Raw genomic sequence first — 16,288 nt, 5'->3', positions numbered from 1 at the left:
TGACCCCGCCGGCCTACCGGGGAGCCCCTGGGGAGCTGTTGGTGCCTTCCTGCCAGTCGGTCCCAAGTGAGCGGGCTGCCGGGGCCTCCGGGCGGCTCGCACCCCGGCGCCGCCGGCTTCCTAGTTCGCACGCAGGGGGGGCGGGGTGCCGTCTGGCTGGCCGGCCGCCTTCCTCCGGCCGTCTCCCATTGGTCGGCTCGCCGAGCAGCGCAATCACTTCCCGGTCACGCTGCCGCCGCGCTCCCGTTGTGCATCCCACAAACTACGCGTCCCGTGCGGCTGTGCGGCGGCGGAAGCGGAAGCGGGTACGGAGGTACCAGCTGGTCTCCGGAGGGGGATAGGGGGCTCCATGAATGGAAGCGGCGGCGGCGACGGGAGCGACCTGAGCTGGGCTCCGGGGCCAGGGCCGGGGGCTGCCCAGGGCCCGCAGCGCTGTATGGGGGCGGCCCGAGGACCCTGAGAGCGAGGGCCGGCGGCTGGGCCGGGCGGGGAGGGGCGGGGCCGGGCGGCCTCGGGCCGGAGGCGCGTCGGGCTGGAGCCGGTCACGATGCCCCGGAGGAAGCAAAGCCACCCGCAGCCCGTGAAATGCGAGGGGGTCAAAGGTCAGGGGTCAGGGGCCCGGAGCGGGGAGGAACAGGGGTGGGGTCAGTATCGTGGGCTCAGGTCAGGGCGGAGGGGTGCTCCTGAGGTTTGGGGGCGGGCGAGCTGGGCGCTCAGCCACCTACCAAAGTACCAAGGGAGCCCGAGAGGGTCATCGAGTGCGGGAAGTGCGGTTAGTTCACAATGGCCCGCTCCCTGGCCGGGGTCACGGGCACGGCCCGGGAGGGAGATTCCACGAGCACCCTCCTCTCTCTAGTGGACACTGAAGAGTCCTTCGACGAGGGACCCGGGGCCCTGGTGCTGGAGAGCGATCTGCTACTAGGCCAAGATCTGGAGTTTGAGGAGGAAGAGGAGGAGGAGGAAGGGGACGGCCACAACGACCAGCTCATGGGCTTTGAGAGAGACTCGGAAGGTGTGTTTAGGGGTGGAGGTTAGGGATTAGTGGCTGTTGGTGGTGACTTGAGCCTTGTGGAAGTCAGCGCCAGTGGCCAAAACACCACTTCCTGCTGCAGCCTGGGACTGGCCTGGCTTCACACTTGATCACTGGGGTTGCTTAGGGGCCCCTCAGCAGCGGCACTTGGCCGGGGTGGCACGGATACCAAGGTGGGTCGATGCCCTTTTAGTAACCTTGCCCCTGGCCCTTTCCTTGTATGTGAACCTCAAGAGGTTCGTGGAAGGGGCTTGTGTGAATGAGCCACCCTTAACTCTGACCTGTAGCAGCAGACCCTTTGTGCGGAGAGGTTTCAGGCCTCGCTTTTCTTCCTGAGTATCTGTAAGTCAGGGAGTGAACCCCTGGGCCCCCATGTAAAGAAGCTGCCCTTTCTGTGTTAAGTTGCATTACATTGTTTCCACTTGCTCCACATTGTGCTTCCTGAGGTGGGTTTCATTTTATAATCAGCCTTATAGAAAAACCAGTGCTTACTAAACAGATCTCAGGGTCTCTTGTACTTTTACTTTTCTTATCAAGATTTAACGTTTCACATCGGTCTACACCCCTCTTCGAGCCCTTGATCCTTTCCATTCAGCGGAAGTGGTGTAGGTCCGCCCGTGTCAGTCATTAGGCTCAGAGAGGTGGACAGAAAGTTCTGAAGTCACTGTAGGGAGACCTAGATTCCTGGGAGAGATCTAAAAGGTTTGGTTTGGTTTTTCACATGAAGGGTGGGGCTGATAAGTGGGGCCAGAAATGAGAACTTGGTCTTGAACCATGTTTCTCCCCCCCCCCCATTTCTGTCTCACCAGGAGACTCCCAGGGGGCCAGACCTGGACTTCCCTACGGGCTGAGCGACGACGAGTCTGGGGGCGGCCGGGCACTGAGTGCGGAGAGCGAAGTTGAGGAGCCAGCCCGGGGTCCAGGGGAGGCCAGGGGTGAGAGGCCAGGCCCAGCCTGTGAGCTGTGTGGGGGGCCGGCAGGTGAGGGGCCGTGCTGTGGGGCAGGAGGGCCGGGTGGGGGGCCCCCGCTGCCCCCCCGACTGCTGTACTCGTGCCGCCTCTGCGCCTTCGTGTCCCACTACTCGAGCCACCTGAAGCGGCACATGCAGACGCACAGCGGGGAGAAGCCGTTCCGCTGCGGCCGCTGCCCCTACGCCTCGGCCCAGCTCGTCAACCTGACGCGACACACCCGCACCCACACTGGCGAGAAGCCCTACCGCTGTCCCCACTGCCCCTTTGCCTGCAGCAGCCTGGGCAACCTGAGGCGGCATCAGCGCACCCACACGGGGCCTCCCACGCCTCCCTGCCCGACCTGTGGCTTCCGATGCTGTGCTCCGCGACCGGCCCGGCCCCCCAGTCCCACGGAGCAGGAGGGGACCATGCCCCGGCGATCGGAAGGTAAAAGGCAGACCACCGGGGACCCCGGGACGTGGGTGGGGAGTGAGACACTTGGACTCACGGCCCACGTCTCGTTGTTCCCACAGATGCTCTGCTCCTTCCAGACTTGAGCCTCCATGTGCCACCCGGTGGTGCCAGTTTCCTGCCCGACTGTGGGCAGCTGCGGGGTGAAGGGGAGGGTTTGTGTGGGACTGGATCGGAACCACTGCCGGAGCTGCTGTTCCCTTGGACCTGCCGGGGTTGTGGTCAAGAACTGGAGGAGGGGGAGGGCAGCCGGTTGGGAACTGCCATGTGTGGGCGCTGCATGCGAGGAGAGGCCGGAGGGGGTGCCAGCGGGGGACCCCAGGGCCCCAGTGACAAAGGCTTCGCCTGTAGCCTCTGCCCCTTTGCCACTCACTACCCCAACCACCTGGCTCGGCACATGAAGACTCACAGTGGTGAGAAACCCTTCCGCTGTGCCCGCTGTCCGTACGCCTCTGCTCATCTGGATAACCTGAAACGGCACCAGCGTGTCCACACAGGAGAAAAGCCCTACAAGTGCCCCCTCTGTCCGTACGCCTGTGGCAACCTGGCCAACCTCAAGCGTCATGGCCGCATCCACTCCGGTGACAAACCGTTCCGGTGTAGCCTTTGCAGCTACAGCTGCAACCAGAGCATGAACCTCAAACGCCATATGCTGCGACACACGGGCGAGAAGCCCTTCCGCTGCGCCACCTGCGCCTACACCACCGGCCACTGGGACAACTACAAGCGCCATCAGAAGGTGCATGGCCATGGGGGCGCAGGAGGGCCCGGCCTCTCTGCCCCCGAGGGCTGGGCCCCACCTCATAGCCCACCCTCGGTTCTGAGCACTCGGGGGCCGGCAGCCCTAGGTGCTACTGGTAGCAGGGCTCTCCATACAGACTCACCTTGAACTAGGTTCTTTGACCGGGGCCCTAGGAATTAGCCCCGCCTCTCCTGCATTTTATACAGATGGACTAGAAATCACCTTCCCCTTTTCTCCCCCGCTGGCCAGGGGCTCCACACAGACTAACCTAGGCACTATATGGACCAGCCTGAATCCCATGGGCAGGGGGCCATATGGACCAGGGGGCTTGGTCTTGGCTCATGTTCTTAATGAGCTCAGTGATCAGGCCCTTGGATTCACCGCCACTGCTCCCAGGGGCCATGGATGAACTGGCTGGGGGACCGCCCAGCCTCTCACCTGTTTAACTTATTTCAGTGCTTTATAATAAAGGAAACACTAACAAAGCCATGTCTACGCTGGATTGGCAACAAGCCTCACCCTGAGCACGGCCCTTGCTGAGATAGGGGCAGTGAGAGGGAACCAGAGGTAGGCAGCAGTCAGGCCGAGTTTAATGATGGGGAGCTGGTCAGACCATCCACAGACCTCTGCCCACCCTTTGCCCATGACCTGGCCCTAAGAAGCCAGAAGCAGCCCGTGGGGAGCAACAGTTCCTCCCCAAGGCAGGTAGCCATGGTCCCTTGGACTTTGTGCAAAATACTAAATGCTAATTTGGCATCAAGGGCCAGCTCTTGAGAAAGAGACAGTGATCTTTTGTGTAGCCAGCCCAGGAAAAGGGAAGGTAGGTTAGGAGGCCCCTGGCCAAGAGGACAAAAAAAAAAAAAAAAAAAAAAAAAAGTGGGAAGGGACTAGGAAAAGACTCCCCTAACTTGGGAGCATAGGCACAGGGCGAGTCTGTGTGCATCTCCTCCGGGGCAGAGGGCAGACATCCAGGCAGCTGACATCACAGATCCTCGTCTCCGATGCCCTCGAAGGCGAAATTGCCGTGGACGGCACTGGCGTCGGTGCTGGGACTGCCGATCCCCCGCAAGCTCACAGCACTCAGTTTACTCTGTAACAGAGGTGGAGGGGGGTCAGGGGGGCGGCAGCCCGTGAGCCCCTGTAGTCAAACCTCACAACCCGGAACTCACTGAGAGTTTGACCATGGACTCCCGGCTGGCATCAGGCGACTCCTGGGAAAAAGGAGGTAGAGCAGTTAGATGAGGAGCGGAGGGAAGGCCGGGCAGGGCTGGGAGCCAAGGCGCTGACTGACGTCCACTTACAAGCAGTGGTGGGGACTTGACCGCTTGCTGGCTGTCTGACCGCCGCAGAGGACCCCCCACTCGCCGCCGCAGCATCTGAGGACAGACCCAAGTGCTGATAAAGGCAGGAAGACTCCTCAGAGCCCAGCCACTCCCCTCCCTCCCTGAACACAACAGGAGAGCACAAAACCACGCGGCCTCCTGGTCTCTGGTGCCGTTTACCTTCCTGATACTGCCCCCGGACTTCTTCACCATCAGCTCATCCACCATGGACTGTAAGCAGATGCTCATCATGATAGCCTGAGGGGGAGAAGAGAGCTCGCTCAGTCTGACTGGAGACCTCATCCCTAGCCAGATCTCCTGACACGAGGACTCCCACTCACATGGAGTCCTGGAAGCCTAGACCTGGGGACCTACGGGCTCACACCTGTGGGCTGGTGATGGTGACCCACTGTAGACGGTCCTTGCTCATGAGGTATTCAAAAGCCAGTTCCAGGCGCACCTCACCCCGGCCCCGGCTTGGACTGCTCGTGCCGCCACTGGGAAGCGGCACCTGAAAGAGGAACAGGGCTCCAGCTGAGTTCATTTTGGCCAAGTTGTGGATCTCCGCAGCCTGGAATCTCAAGGCTCGCCAGGTCCCATCTCAGAAGGTCTCCCCCTCTCATCCCAGCTCCCAGAAGAAAGCCAGGCGTGCTCATCCAAGCCCTTGGAAAGCTGAGGCAGGAGGATCACGGATACCTTAGCGACACAGCTCCAGCTCAGTAATAGGAACATGACTAGAAGTTGTCTCAAAAGACTAGAGAAGAACTCACGGAGGAGGTGACCCGCCAGCACCGCATGCGGGTGACCCGGAAGGAGCCTTCTCGGAGCTGCTGGCCAGGCAGCCGCAGCTGGAGACTGAGCTCACTGTTGCCTGCGCTGACCACCACGGGGCAGTCCTTCTCTGGAAAGTCAGCCACGCAGGCATCAAAGCGCAGGTAACCGTAGTGCCGCAGAGTTTGGGCCAGCCGCAAGAACTGAAAAAAAAAAAAAACGGTCACCAAGAGTGGTCAGGTCCAGAGGGGGTAGGTAGCTCAGACTTACCCTTGCAGGGAGACGAGGCAAAAAAGCTCACCTCCTTCTTGGAGACTTTCTCCTGCAGGGATTTGAGCTGCCGCTGCTGCTCTTTGGTGACCAGGATCCAGCCGTGCTCGATGTCCGACACGGTCTACACACAGCGGAGACAGCGAATGGGAGGTGGGGCTCCCAGTCAGCCTGACCACGCTCGGAGGGCCATCCCTAGCGAGACCTTGACCTTATCAGATCAGCGAGGCCAAGCTGTGCCAGGAGCTCTGATAGAGAGTTATCATTCTAGGAACCTCCCCCTGAACTGGGAACCAGAGACGTGGAAGGAGTTTTCTTGGTTAAGTGGAGTATCGTTGTCATTTCAGGGCAAGGGTTCAGAGGCAGAAGCTCACCTGAGCATAAAGCAGGTTCAGGCCAACCCGGTTCTCCATGACATCGTCATCATAGGCAGAGTCCCAATAACTGTGAGGCCAAGGGACAGAAATGAGTAATAGGGCTAACCTGGGCTAAGGCAAAGGTAGGATGGAAAATGGGCAAGCAGAAGCAGTTCCAACTATGGGCTCATCAATAGAGGATCAACGGCAGAAGGGTGGGAGCTGTGGGAAAACATCCAGCATCCCCCCACCCCTTGGCCAGATAAAGCTACCTCCGAGTGTGGCCCAGCAATCCAACCCAGGCCCTCTCCCACTCAGGCCCAGCCCTGACCTCTTTCTGAGCACAATCTTATACTCGTGACTCCGAAGACTAGTGACAGATACGTAAGGCAGCTCAAACTCCTGCAGCTTCCGTACAACTACGGACGAAAAAAGAAAAGTGTGGTCAGACTAAAGAGGAAGGGAAACCAATGGAAGCGCTCGGAGGAAATGTCCCGTTCTGGCAAGAGGCAGACGGGACTCGCTGGCGGAAACAGTAAAGGCCAGAGGCACTCACAAGAAAAGGCTCCATCCTCTTTTTCTCGAACAAGGAAGAGACTAAAATACCCGATCAAGTCATCTGGAAGATCCAGCTTTGCAGCCACAGCCTGGGAACAGGAAGTACAGCTTATCCAACCAGCTAGTTCTTGTGCAGGACCGGGTGTCCACTGGGCAGAGGGGCTGTGCCCAACATGCACCTCACCTCCAGGACATCTTCGGTCTGATCGGAAGTCAGTACATTGACCAGAACTTTCTGTCCATTGCTGAGCAGCACTTCCAAGGAAACCTCCTCTGTGGGGACTTGCTGCGTCTCCTGTATGGACAAATAAGGATGGGAGGCACCACCCTGTTATGTAGGTCTAGGGTCCAGCTCAGACGCACCCTAACTTCCTAACCCCCTCTGGTATCATTCTGAAGTTCAGGCTGGGCTTCCCTTAACTTCAATGGTGCAACAGAAGCTATGTTCCATTAAAAAAAAAAAAATGCCAGGTAATAACTGTGTAATTAAAATGACATGGTCCCCCATCAGCTCTTTCTCTTAAATATGGGTTACCTGTTGGGCCCGACGTAGAAAACTATTAAAGGTCTCACTGCTCCCAAGCAATGGGTCTTGCCGAACTGTGGGGTCAAGAGAATGATATTCAAGTAACTTAGGACTCACTCTTGGCTTCCGCGAGTCCTCCTCTCCGTAGGTCCCCCAACCCCATTTCCTAGGCTGATGGTGGCCTGCCACATCCCCCAGCTGGCCTCACCTCACCTCTGTTTGCATAAATTCTTCACCTGCCCCACCCTTGGCCGCCATCTAAGCTGAGTCCAGTCTACAGAACTAGGGAAATAACAATGATGGTCATCTAAAGCATATCAGATACAGAGCTCTCTCCGCCAATCTCAAGTACTCTTACAACTAGTGTTATCCTAGTATCTCCAGGTTGCTTTCCTAGTCTGGAGTTTCAAATCTGCGCTGGCTAGTCACTCTGCTAATTAGCTAACATTAGACAGGAGGCTTCCAAACGCTGTTATTACGGGGCATATGACAGAGTCATCTGACTCTCTCTGTCCCCGGGGTCCTCAAAACAGCCTAGAGTTCATCCATCCACTCACCAGCTTGCATGTATTTCTCTAACTGCTCACGCCTCTGTTCTACCTCTGCAGGCGTCAGAGAGAAAAGCTTCTTTGGGGGGAATGCAGGAAGCACGTTGGCCCCATACTCCTTCCGAAGCTATGCGGAGAGAAAGAGAGAGAAAATTCTTCCCCATAAGCACAGAAACTGAGAGGTGGCAAATGAGACTCACCACATCCCCCTGGGTTCCCCTAACTACTCTAAGTGGTCATCTGAGAAAAAGTTGACTTGGGCAGAGTCAGGATCTATCTCATGGATCTTGAGCATAAATTTTATGTATTGATGTGCATAAGCACCTTCACATTGTAGGGTGGGTTTTCATAGGGTCCAGGAGCCCTTTGATTTATCTAGCAAGACTGTTCACTGAACCCTCACAGGAAGTAGAGAACATTTATAGGGAACACTCATATGCATGAATAATAAAATCACAATATGCTCAGACAGTGTGTTGAAGGGACTTTGCTGATTAAACAGTCTATGTTTCATTGGGAGAAACTGAGACCTGTAGAAATGAGGTAATCTGCTCAGGAACTTGTGACAACTAGTTGTCAGCAGAACCAGGGCTCTCTACAAAGTTAAACACAGAGCTCACCATCTGGTGAGGAAGGGAAACACTGTATCACAGATCCGGGACACCGAAAGGAGCCAAGAACAAACAAGGAAATCAGTGAAGGGTTTGTATTAAGGAAGGAAACGAATTTCTAGGTTGTAGCTTAGGTGACGAGAGGAATGTGCTTGTGGGTTCGCGTTTTTCCCATGCAGGGGCAAAGGCTAAAAAAGCAGTAAGCTCAGAATGGAAGTAAAGGTGGACGTGATTATAGGGAGGAGCAGGTACTAGGAGACACAAGCTGCTGGGGGAGTTCCCGAAACGTCACGATAACAAGGCACACCTCCCGCTGTGGCAGTGATTAAAGGGGAATGCAATGAAAGGGGAGTAATGTCTATGGATATGGGGGGGGGGGCTCGAAGCTGCATCTGGAGAGGGGCTTTTCCTCCCACCTGCTCGTGCAGCCCCAGGAGCTGGCTGTAGCGCACCCGACAGTGCAGGACTCCATTCACGTGAATGTTATAGGCCTGAAGACACAAAAAAGCAGGCAAACATCTCAGGGTCGAAGTCCGAACCACCTCTTGCCCCCCAGAAACCTGGCCGGAAGTTGCTTGACAGATCCGTCCGTGGAACGTGCCGAGACTTCCCGGGATTTAGCCTGTCTCACGCCCCCCCACCCCCCGCACACGCCCCCCAGGGCCAAGATCCAAGCAGAAGGCCCAGGTTCTGGGGAAACTCGGACGCTAGTGCGGCAGCCTCCCTCCCGGAGATGACAGTCATGTCCACCATCGGTCGCGGCCTGGCCGGGGGAAGCAATCGCCCAAAGGAACCGATGGGAGCTTGGGATGACTTCTGTACGAAGCTGAGACAGGATAGAGGGCTCCCCGGGAGGTTCGAAGGCTGGAGGCCGCCCCGAGGGCTCCGGCCCGTTATCCCCGCCCCGGCCCAGCTCTAGCAGCTCCTCACCACGTAGGCGGAGCCGCCGCTGTCCCCGCTGCGGGACTCGGTTTCGGGAATGGAAAAGTGCATGTTCCCCCTAAGGCAGAGCTCCGGCACTACCAGGGCCGTAGCGGCTCCGTTCGCTCGACTCCGCCACTCAGCGCGTCTCCGCAGCCCAGCTCGCCATTTTGGGGGGCCTGAACTCCGAGGTGGGAAGGCTGTAGGACGTCGGCTCTGCGAGCAGCCACCTCGGCATGCCGGGAGCTGTAGTCGAGGGCCAGAGACGCTGCTTATTGGCAACCCGAGGTCCCGTGGTCCTCACCACGACCCGTAGTCCGGGGCGGGCCCCGGAGCACGCCGGAAGTTGTAGTCCGCTGGGGGCTAACCTCCGCGGGAGGCGGCCGGGGACCCTACAGCCCAGGTGGCGCTGTAGTCTGAGTGACCTCGGGCGGGAGGAGCCTAGGGCCGACAGTCATGGCTGCGGTGGCGGTGGCCGTTCGCGAAGGTGAGTGAAAGGCTGGATGCACCAACTGGTAGAGGAGCAGATGAGCTTCGGTCGCTGGTGCCGAGCCCCGAGCGCCTCTGGGCCTTGCCTCCCGGCTTCTGCGCGTCGCCGGGCTCTGGTTTGCACGATCTAGGGCGCAGCTCGGTGCGGCTTGCCGGCTGTTCCCAGAAGGGTGACTGACCCTTTTCCTCCCCCCCCCCGCCCGTCCTTTGATCCTGCCGCGCAGTGCGTCCCCACGCGGATCCCGGAGCGCCTCGCGCCCGGCAGCCGAGCTGTGGTCATGCCAACCCAGCAGCCTGCTGCGCGGACGACTCTCCCCAAGCTCTCCCGGAGCCTCTCTGGTTCACTCTGTGCCTTGTTTTCTGATGCAGAGTCGAGATCCGAAATGAAGGCAGAACTTTCTCCTCGGCCTGGGGTAAGTGAGGGAGACCTCTGCTAGTCGCCTGTCAAGCGTTGCGCAGAAAACGGTGTCCCCTTCATGCGGCCCCATCTCCTATCCCCTTTCAGTTCATTTCTCAGTAGAGCCGGGATTTTTACAGCGCTTAATAGTATGTGACTGTGGCTCCGAAGAAGTTTCTCTCCTTATGAGATGTAGACTTGTAACAGAAGTCAGAGAGGATCAGGGACTTAACCCCGCGGGAACCTAGTCCGCATCCAGTAGTGTTGATAAGCCTTTCGAATTGCCTGGGGAAGAGCAGTTACGGTGTCTGTGTCCCAGGCAGCGGGGCGGGAGATGACCCAAGAAGAAAAGCTTCAGCTTCGGAAAGAAAAGAAACAGCAGAAGAAGAAACGGAAGGAGGAAAGGGGGGCAGACCAAGACGTTGGCTCTTCTGTATCTGCAGCTCAGTGTCAAGGTGCGCGGAGGTTTTCAAGGACTGGAGTAGGACGCTGGTTGAGGGCTTTCGTGGGGGAGACAGAATAAAGTTGATTTGAGCAAGTACAGAAGAGGTTATTTGGGAGACAGAGGCAGAGGCAAACCGGGCCAGCCTGGTCTACACAGTGAATTCCAGGCCAGCCAACTGATACATAGAGACAAGAAATAGTTTAGATAAACTAAAAGGGAAACTTTGGTTGGAACAGAGAGATCACCCTCCTCGGGCCTGGGCACTTCTTCCCTCTGTCTTTAGTAGACCCAACCAGAGAACTCCCAGGACCTGGTAGTCAGTTGGGAGGTCCTGCCGGAGAGAAAGTTCCACCAGCTGGCCGGAGCAAGGCCGAACTTCGCGCCGAAAGGAGAGCCAAGCAGGAGGCAGAGCGGGCCCTGAAACAGGCGAAAAAGGGGGAACAAGGAGGACCCCCTCCTCAGGCCTGCCCCAGCACAGCTGGAGAAGCCACCGCAGGTATCTTCTCTTCGTGTTAAAACTTCACTTACTCCAAATTCTTGTACCCACATGGCTTCCCAGTCTCTTTTTGTTTTGTTTTTGTTTTTGTTTTGTTTTGTTTTTCAAGACAAGGTTTCTCTATGTAGTTTTGGTGCCTGTCCTGGATCTTGCTCTGTAGACCAGGCTGGCCTCGAACTCATAGAGATTCGCCTGGCTCTGCCTCTCAAGAGCTGGGATTAAAGGCATTAAAGGCGTGTACCACCACCACCACCACCACCACCACCACCACCACCACCACCACCACCGCCCGGCTCCCATTCTTAACCTTGGGAGGCAAGAGTTTAAAGTTTTCCTATGGACTCCCCCTGCTCCATCTTCCCAACTTCCTAATTTCCTGCTGTCCCCATAATGCACTGAAAACACATGTCCAGACATAGAGCGTCTTGAAAAACAGCTCATTAACTTTCAGGATCGACGCGTCTCCCTGAGCACACCCAGGCCGATGACCCCACACTTCTGAGGAGGCTTATTAGAAAACCAGAACGACAACAGGTAGGAAGTGGCTTGGTCCTCGGAGAACTGCCCTGGGCAATGAAAGGTCTGGAACCCCACTGACTAGTGGGGTCAAAGAAGTGAGTTAGTTTGCTTTCTTTCCAGCTTTGTCCCGTAAGTTTTGAACTCTGAATTATTGATCACATTCCTTTGGCTTGTCAAGGTTCCTACACGAAAGGATTATGGATCCAAAGTCAGTCTCTTCTCCCACCTGCCCCAGTACAGCAGACAAAACTCCTTGACCCAGTACATGAGGTAGGATCTTAGGGAAATTGTTCTGACTTCTCAGTCTAGGAGATTGAGGAACTAACTCAGTGTTAAAAGTGGCTGGAAATTTGAGATGAGATGTGGGTGGGAGGGGAGTAAACTCAAGGCCAAACTGCAGGACAAGGGGGGGGGTCTGTATTAGTGAAGGAAGTTCCTTTTTATCAGGGGCACGGGGCAAGCGGTACTCAAGTTCCCTTAAAAAGTATGTGACACCACCATCCATCCCATCAGCGTCCCATGCTCTGTGATCCACCCAGCCGTGGTACGACTCGGGCTGCAGTATTCCCAGGGCCTCATCAGCGGCTCCAACGCCCGGTGTATCGCGCTGCTCCGAGCCTTGCAGCAGGTATGTCCTGTATCCTCTGTGACTCCAACCCAGGCCGCAAGACTGTCCCAGCACGCCTCCCCGCAGAGGCCTCTGGGACGAGGGAGGAATGACTCACACTCAGAACACTTCGCCAATGGAGAGCTTGTCTCTGTCCCATTTCAGAGACCTGATCTGGGGAGCATTTTGCTGATCTGATTGTGTGTTCCATAGGTGATTCAGGATTACACAACACCTCCCAATGAGGAACTCTCCAGGGATCTTGTAAATAAACTAAAACCCTACATCAGGTGAGCAGGGCCATGCGGGTGCCTTTGCACCTTACTTGGTCCTCTTGTACGCCCTTCACTATTTTCCTCCCGCTGCCCTCTCTGTAAGTCCTAACGGGGCGGTGCACAAACAGGAGGTATTGTTGTTGCAGCTTCCTGACCCAGTGCCGCCCCCTGTCGGCAAGCATGTGCAACGCCATCAAGTTCCTCAACAAGGAGATCACCGGCATGAGCAGCTCCAAGCGGGAAGAGGAGGTGATGAAGGATTCTGGGAATGGGAAAGGCATCTGCCTGTGGTTAAGATAGGCAGCAGCATTCTGAACTCCCGGAAGACATGTGTTGACAGGCCACTCGGCGTCACTAGTCCCTAGGGAAGTGACTTGTACTCTTGGCATGTGGGGGCCCAGTCCAGGCCCGTTGTTATATACTTATTCAAGCATACAGCATGATGATATTTGGGTTTTATTTTATTTTATTAATTTATTTTCGAGACAGGGTTTCTCTTTGTAGTTTTGGTGCCTGTCCTGGATCTCGCTCTGTAGACTGGCTCTGCCTCCCAAATACTAGGATTAAAGGCATGCGCCTGGCTTTTTTTTTTTTTTTTTTTTGGTTTTTTTCCGAGACAGGGTTTCTCTGTGTAGCTTTGTACCTTTCCTGGATCTCGCTCTGTAGACTAGGCTGGCCTCGAACTCACGGAGATCCACCTGCCTTGCCTCCCGAGTGCTGGGATTAAAGGCATGCGCCACCATTGCCTGGCCTTTTTTTTTTCTTAACATTTATTTTAGTGTTCTGTCTGCATGTTTTGCCTGTATGTCAGAAGAGGGCACCAGATCTCATTACAGGTGGTTGTGAGCCACCATGTGGCTGCTGGGAATTGAACTCAGGACCTCTGGAAGAGCAGCCAGTGCTCTTAACCTCTGAGCCACCTCTCCAGCCCGGCTGATGATTTTTGTTTTGAGACAGTCTATGTAGTCTTGATTGTCCGGGAGCTTGCTATATAGACCAAGTTGGTCAGACTCAGATCCTCCTGCTTCCTGGGTGCTAGTATCAAAGGTGTGCGCCACCCTGCCTGGCACATACAGCATGACGACCAGAGTGTGACTTATATCCATGTTCTCTCAACATTTAGGCCAAGTCGGAACTTAGAGAAGCCATTGATCGGTATGTGCAAGAGAAGATTGTGCTCGCAGCTCAGGCAATCTCACGATTTGCCTCTAAGAAGATCAGTGATGGAGACGTGATCCTGGTGTATGGATGGTATGGTCAACACCTGACTTGAGAAAACTGGGGAGGGGGACGGTCAGGAGAACAGTCTGCCCCTTGCCTTTGCGAACAGGCTGGCCAGCAGTTAGTCACTCTCCTAACATCTCCTCTCCATCCATCTCTAGCTCCTCTCTGGTGTCACGGATTCTCCGGGAAGCTTGGGCCGAGGGCAGGCTCTTTCGGGTGGTGGTGGTGGACAGTCGGCCCCGACTGGAGGGAAGGCACATGCTCCGTTCTCTGGTCCGCGCCGGGGTCCCCACCTCCTACCTTCTCATTCCTGCAGCCTCCTATGTGCTCCCAGAGGTGAGGGTTCTCACGAGAAAAAGGTGAAGGGAAGGGGTCTAGTCACACGGGCATAATCTTACCTGCTATTCTTTGGTTGTTTTACATTTATTTATGCACTGGGGCAGGTATAGGGGAGTGAGCAATGTGAGGGGTAGATGAAGGCAGTGTGCCCTGGCTCCCATGTGGAGTCAGAGAACGCCTTTTGGAAGAGTCAGTTCTTTCTTTCCTCGTTTACATCCTGAGGGTGGAACGTGCATTGTCGAGCTCGGCTGTGATTTCACCCACTGAGCCACCTCACTGGCCCTTACCTTTATAATAATAATGATATATTACTATATTATTTACAATAATAATAACTATATATTAGTATATTATTATTATTATTATTATTATTATTATTATTATTATTATTTGAGGCAGGGTTTCTCTGTATAACCTGTTTTTTTATTTTTATTTTTGGGAGACAGTCTCATGTAGTCCTGGCTGGCCCGGACTCACAGAGATCTGCTTGCCTTTGCCTCCCCTTTCATCCTTGATAGAAAAAAAGCAACTAGTTGCTCATTAACTTGGCAATCCCAGCACTGGGGAGGCAGAGGCAGGCAGTTCTGTGTTCAAGTCCAGCCTGGTCTACAGAGCGAGTTCCAGGACAGCAAGGGCTACACAGTGAAACCATGTCTTGAAAAACAAAAAAAACGCCAGGCGGTGGTGGCGCACACTTTTAATCCCAGCACTCGGGAGGCAGAGGCAGGTGGATCTCTGTGAGTTCGAGCCCAGCCTGGTCTATAAATCGAGTCCCAGGAAAGGCGCAAAGCTACACAGAGAAACCCTGTCTCAAAAAACAAAACAAAAAAGAAAGAAAAAAAGCAACTGCTACATACAATAGCACAGTTTAGTCATTACAGGAAGATTATATTAAAGTATCAGCCACTAAAAGGAACAGGGCAGTTTCCCTGTTCTGAGATGATACAAGTTGTTTTCTAAGAGCAGTCAACGTGGTGTGTTGCTGAGTGTTGCTGTTCTGGACCGAAGCAGGGGACCTTGTTACCTACTGATAGAACATGACATTTTTTTCTTCCCTTTCCACGTTGTCTAAACAAACAGGTTTCTAAGGTGCTGTTGGGAGCCCATGCACTCCTGGCCAACGGATCTGTGATGTCACGGGTAGGAACAGCACAGTTGGCCCTCGTAGCTCGAGCACATAATGTTCCAGTCCTGGTCTGCTGTGAGACATACAAGTTCTGTGAACGTGTGCAGACTGATGCTTTTGTCTCCAACGAGCTGGGTAAGCAGAGCAGAACTGAGGCTTCGGGGACCTGGGAAGACTTGACGGGGAAGGGTGGTTAAACCCCGACTTCTTTTCTACAAGGATGTCAATGGGCCCACTTCTCATTGCAGATGACCCCGACGATCTGCAGTGTAAGCGGGGAGAACAGGTGGCCCTGGCGAACTGGCAGGACCACTCATCGCTCAGGTTGTTGAATCTGGTCTATGATGTGACTCCCCCTGAACTCGTGGATCTGGTGATCACAGAACTGGGCATGATCCCTTGTAGCTCTGTGCCTGTTGTCCTTCGAGTCAAGAGCAGTGACCAGTGAAAGGGAGCGGGGGTCAATAAAAACTTACTCCCTACCCCCACAACACTGCTGCCTTCGTGTCTCTTAGGGCATCTCTGCCTCTTCAGTCAGGAACCCACACTCTGCATGCCCCTCATCACCCACTGTGAACCCGTCTGTGGAAACCCTTCTTGGGTGGTTAGCTCCAGGCCAGGACTTTGGAGGAAGATGTTTTGTGTAAGCATCAAAGATATTCATAGGCCAGGCATGGTGGCACTCCCAGAGCTCTCCCTTAATCCCAGCTAGGGTAGCCAGTCTCTGTAAGATTAAAGGCCAGCCTCAGCTACATAGTGAGTTTCAGGCCAGCCTGGTCTACAAAGTGAGAGCTAGTGTCAGAAACAACCACTGGGGCAGGAGAGGTAGCTCATTGGCCAGTGCCCAGGGCACTTGTGTTCAATTCCCAGCACCCATATGTTGGCTCACACCCATCTATAACTCTAATTCCAGAATATTCAATGCCCTCTTCTGACCTCAGGCACCAGGCATCCGATGCACATACACACAGACACAATGAACATACACATAAAATAATAGCTGGACATGGTGGCACACACCTGTAATCCCAACTTCCAGGGCTACATAGAGAAACCCTGTCTCAAAAACCTAAATATAATTTTTAAATAATTAAAAAAAAAACTTTTTAAACAATTAAAAAGCTATTCATGTGCTGTGGATATCGCTATGTATAAAAAAAATGCTGATTGGCCAATAGCCAGGCAGGAATTACAGGCGGGACAAGGAGAGAAGAGAATTCTGGGAACAGGAAGGATGAGTCAGGAGATGCTGCCAGACGCTGCCAAGAGTACCAACATGTAAGATACTGGTAAGC

General features: G+C 55.0%; 3 protein-coding genes across 12 annotated transcripts; 2 read left to right on the top strand and 1 right to left on the bottom strand.

The window, feature by feature from the left end:
• Nucleotides 1-228: 228 nt before the first annotated feature.
• Znf513 (zinc finger protein 513) lies at nt 229-3,678 on the top strand. 4 transcript variants are annotated; one of them, XM_037198103.1, is made up of 4 exons: nt 229-305; nt 857-1,012; nt 1,840-2,427; nt 2,514-3,678. In XM_037198103.1, the coding sequence occupies exons 2-4, from the start codon at nt 988-990 to the stop codon at nt 3,338-3,340; spliced, it is 1,440 nt and encodes a 479-aa protein (XP_037053998.1). In that variant the 5' UTR covers nt 229-305; nt 857-987; the 3' UTR covers nt 3,341-3,678. The 4 variants fall into 4 exon arrangements, with proteins under 4 accessions (XP_037053998.1, XP_037053997.1, XP_028730649.1 ...); XM_037198102.1 differs by having other exon boundaries at nt 259-313; XM_028874816.2 differs by having other exon boundaries at nt 286-602.
• Nucleotides 3,679-3,761: 83 nt separating this feature from the next.
• On the bottom strand, nt 3,762-9,260 carry Snx17 (sorting nexin 17). Its single transcript, XM_028874829.2, has 15 exons — nt 9,086-9,260; nt 8,572-8,646; nt 7,554-7,671; nt 7,006-7,070; nt 6,655-6,765; nt 6,469-6,559; nt 6,244-6,331; nt 5,931-6,000; nt 5,588-5,680; nt 5,286-5,489; nt 4,901-5,026; nt 4,696-4,773; nt 4,495-4,569; nt 4,363-4,404; nt 3,762-4,283 (listed from the first exon to the last, which is right to left on the bottom strand). The coding sequence occupies exons 1-15, from the start codon at nt 9,146-9,148 to the stop codon at nt 4,176-4,178; spliced, it is 1,407 nt and encodes a 468-aa protein (XP_028730662.1). The 5' UTR covers nt 9,149-9,260; the 3' UTR covers nt 3,762-4,175.
• A 50-nt stretch (nt 9,261-9,310) lies between these two features.
• Nucleotides 9,311-15,484, top strand: Eif2b4 (eukaryotic translation initiation factor 2B subunit delta). 7 transcript variants are annotated; one of them, XM_028874805.1, is made up of 13 exons: nt 9,415-9,563; nt 9,935-9,978; nt 10,282-10,417; nt 10,694-10,903; nt 11,355-11,437; nt 11,601-11,692; nt 11,936-12,050; nt 12,243-12,319; nt 12,451-12,553; nt 13,428-13,555; nt 13,687-13,864; nt 14,948-15,128; nt 15,242-15,484. In XM_028874805.1, the coding sequence occupies exons 1-13, from the start codon at nt 9,533-9,535 to the stop codon at nt 15,439-15,441; spliced, it is 1,578 nt and encodes a 525-aa protein (XP_028730638.1). In that variant the 5' UTR covers nt 9,415-9,532; the 3' UTR covers nt 15,442-15,484. The 7 variants fall into 7 exon arrangements, with proteins under 7 accessions (XP_028730616.1, XP_028730638.1, XP_037053996.1 ...); XM_037198101.1 differs by having other exon boundaries at nt 9,418-9,563; nt 10,286-10,417; XM_037198100.1 differs by having other exon boundaries at nt 9,418-9,563; nt 10,286-10,417; nt 10,691-10,903.
• Nucleotides 15,485-16,288: the final 804 nt, after the last annotated feature.

This window comes from Peromyscus leucopus, chromosome 22 (genome assembly GCF_004664715.2).
Source record: "Peromyscus leucopus breed LL Stock chromosome 22, UCI_PerLeu_2.1, whole genome shotgun sequence".
In the NCBI taxonomy this organism is placed as follows: Eukaryota; Metazoa; Chordata; class Mammalia; order Rodentia; family Cricetidae; genus Peromyscus; species Peromyscus leucopus.
Note: the sequence above shows the minus strand (reverse complement) of the source record. Positions and strands in the feature narration are given on the sequence as shown.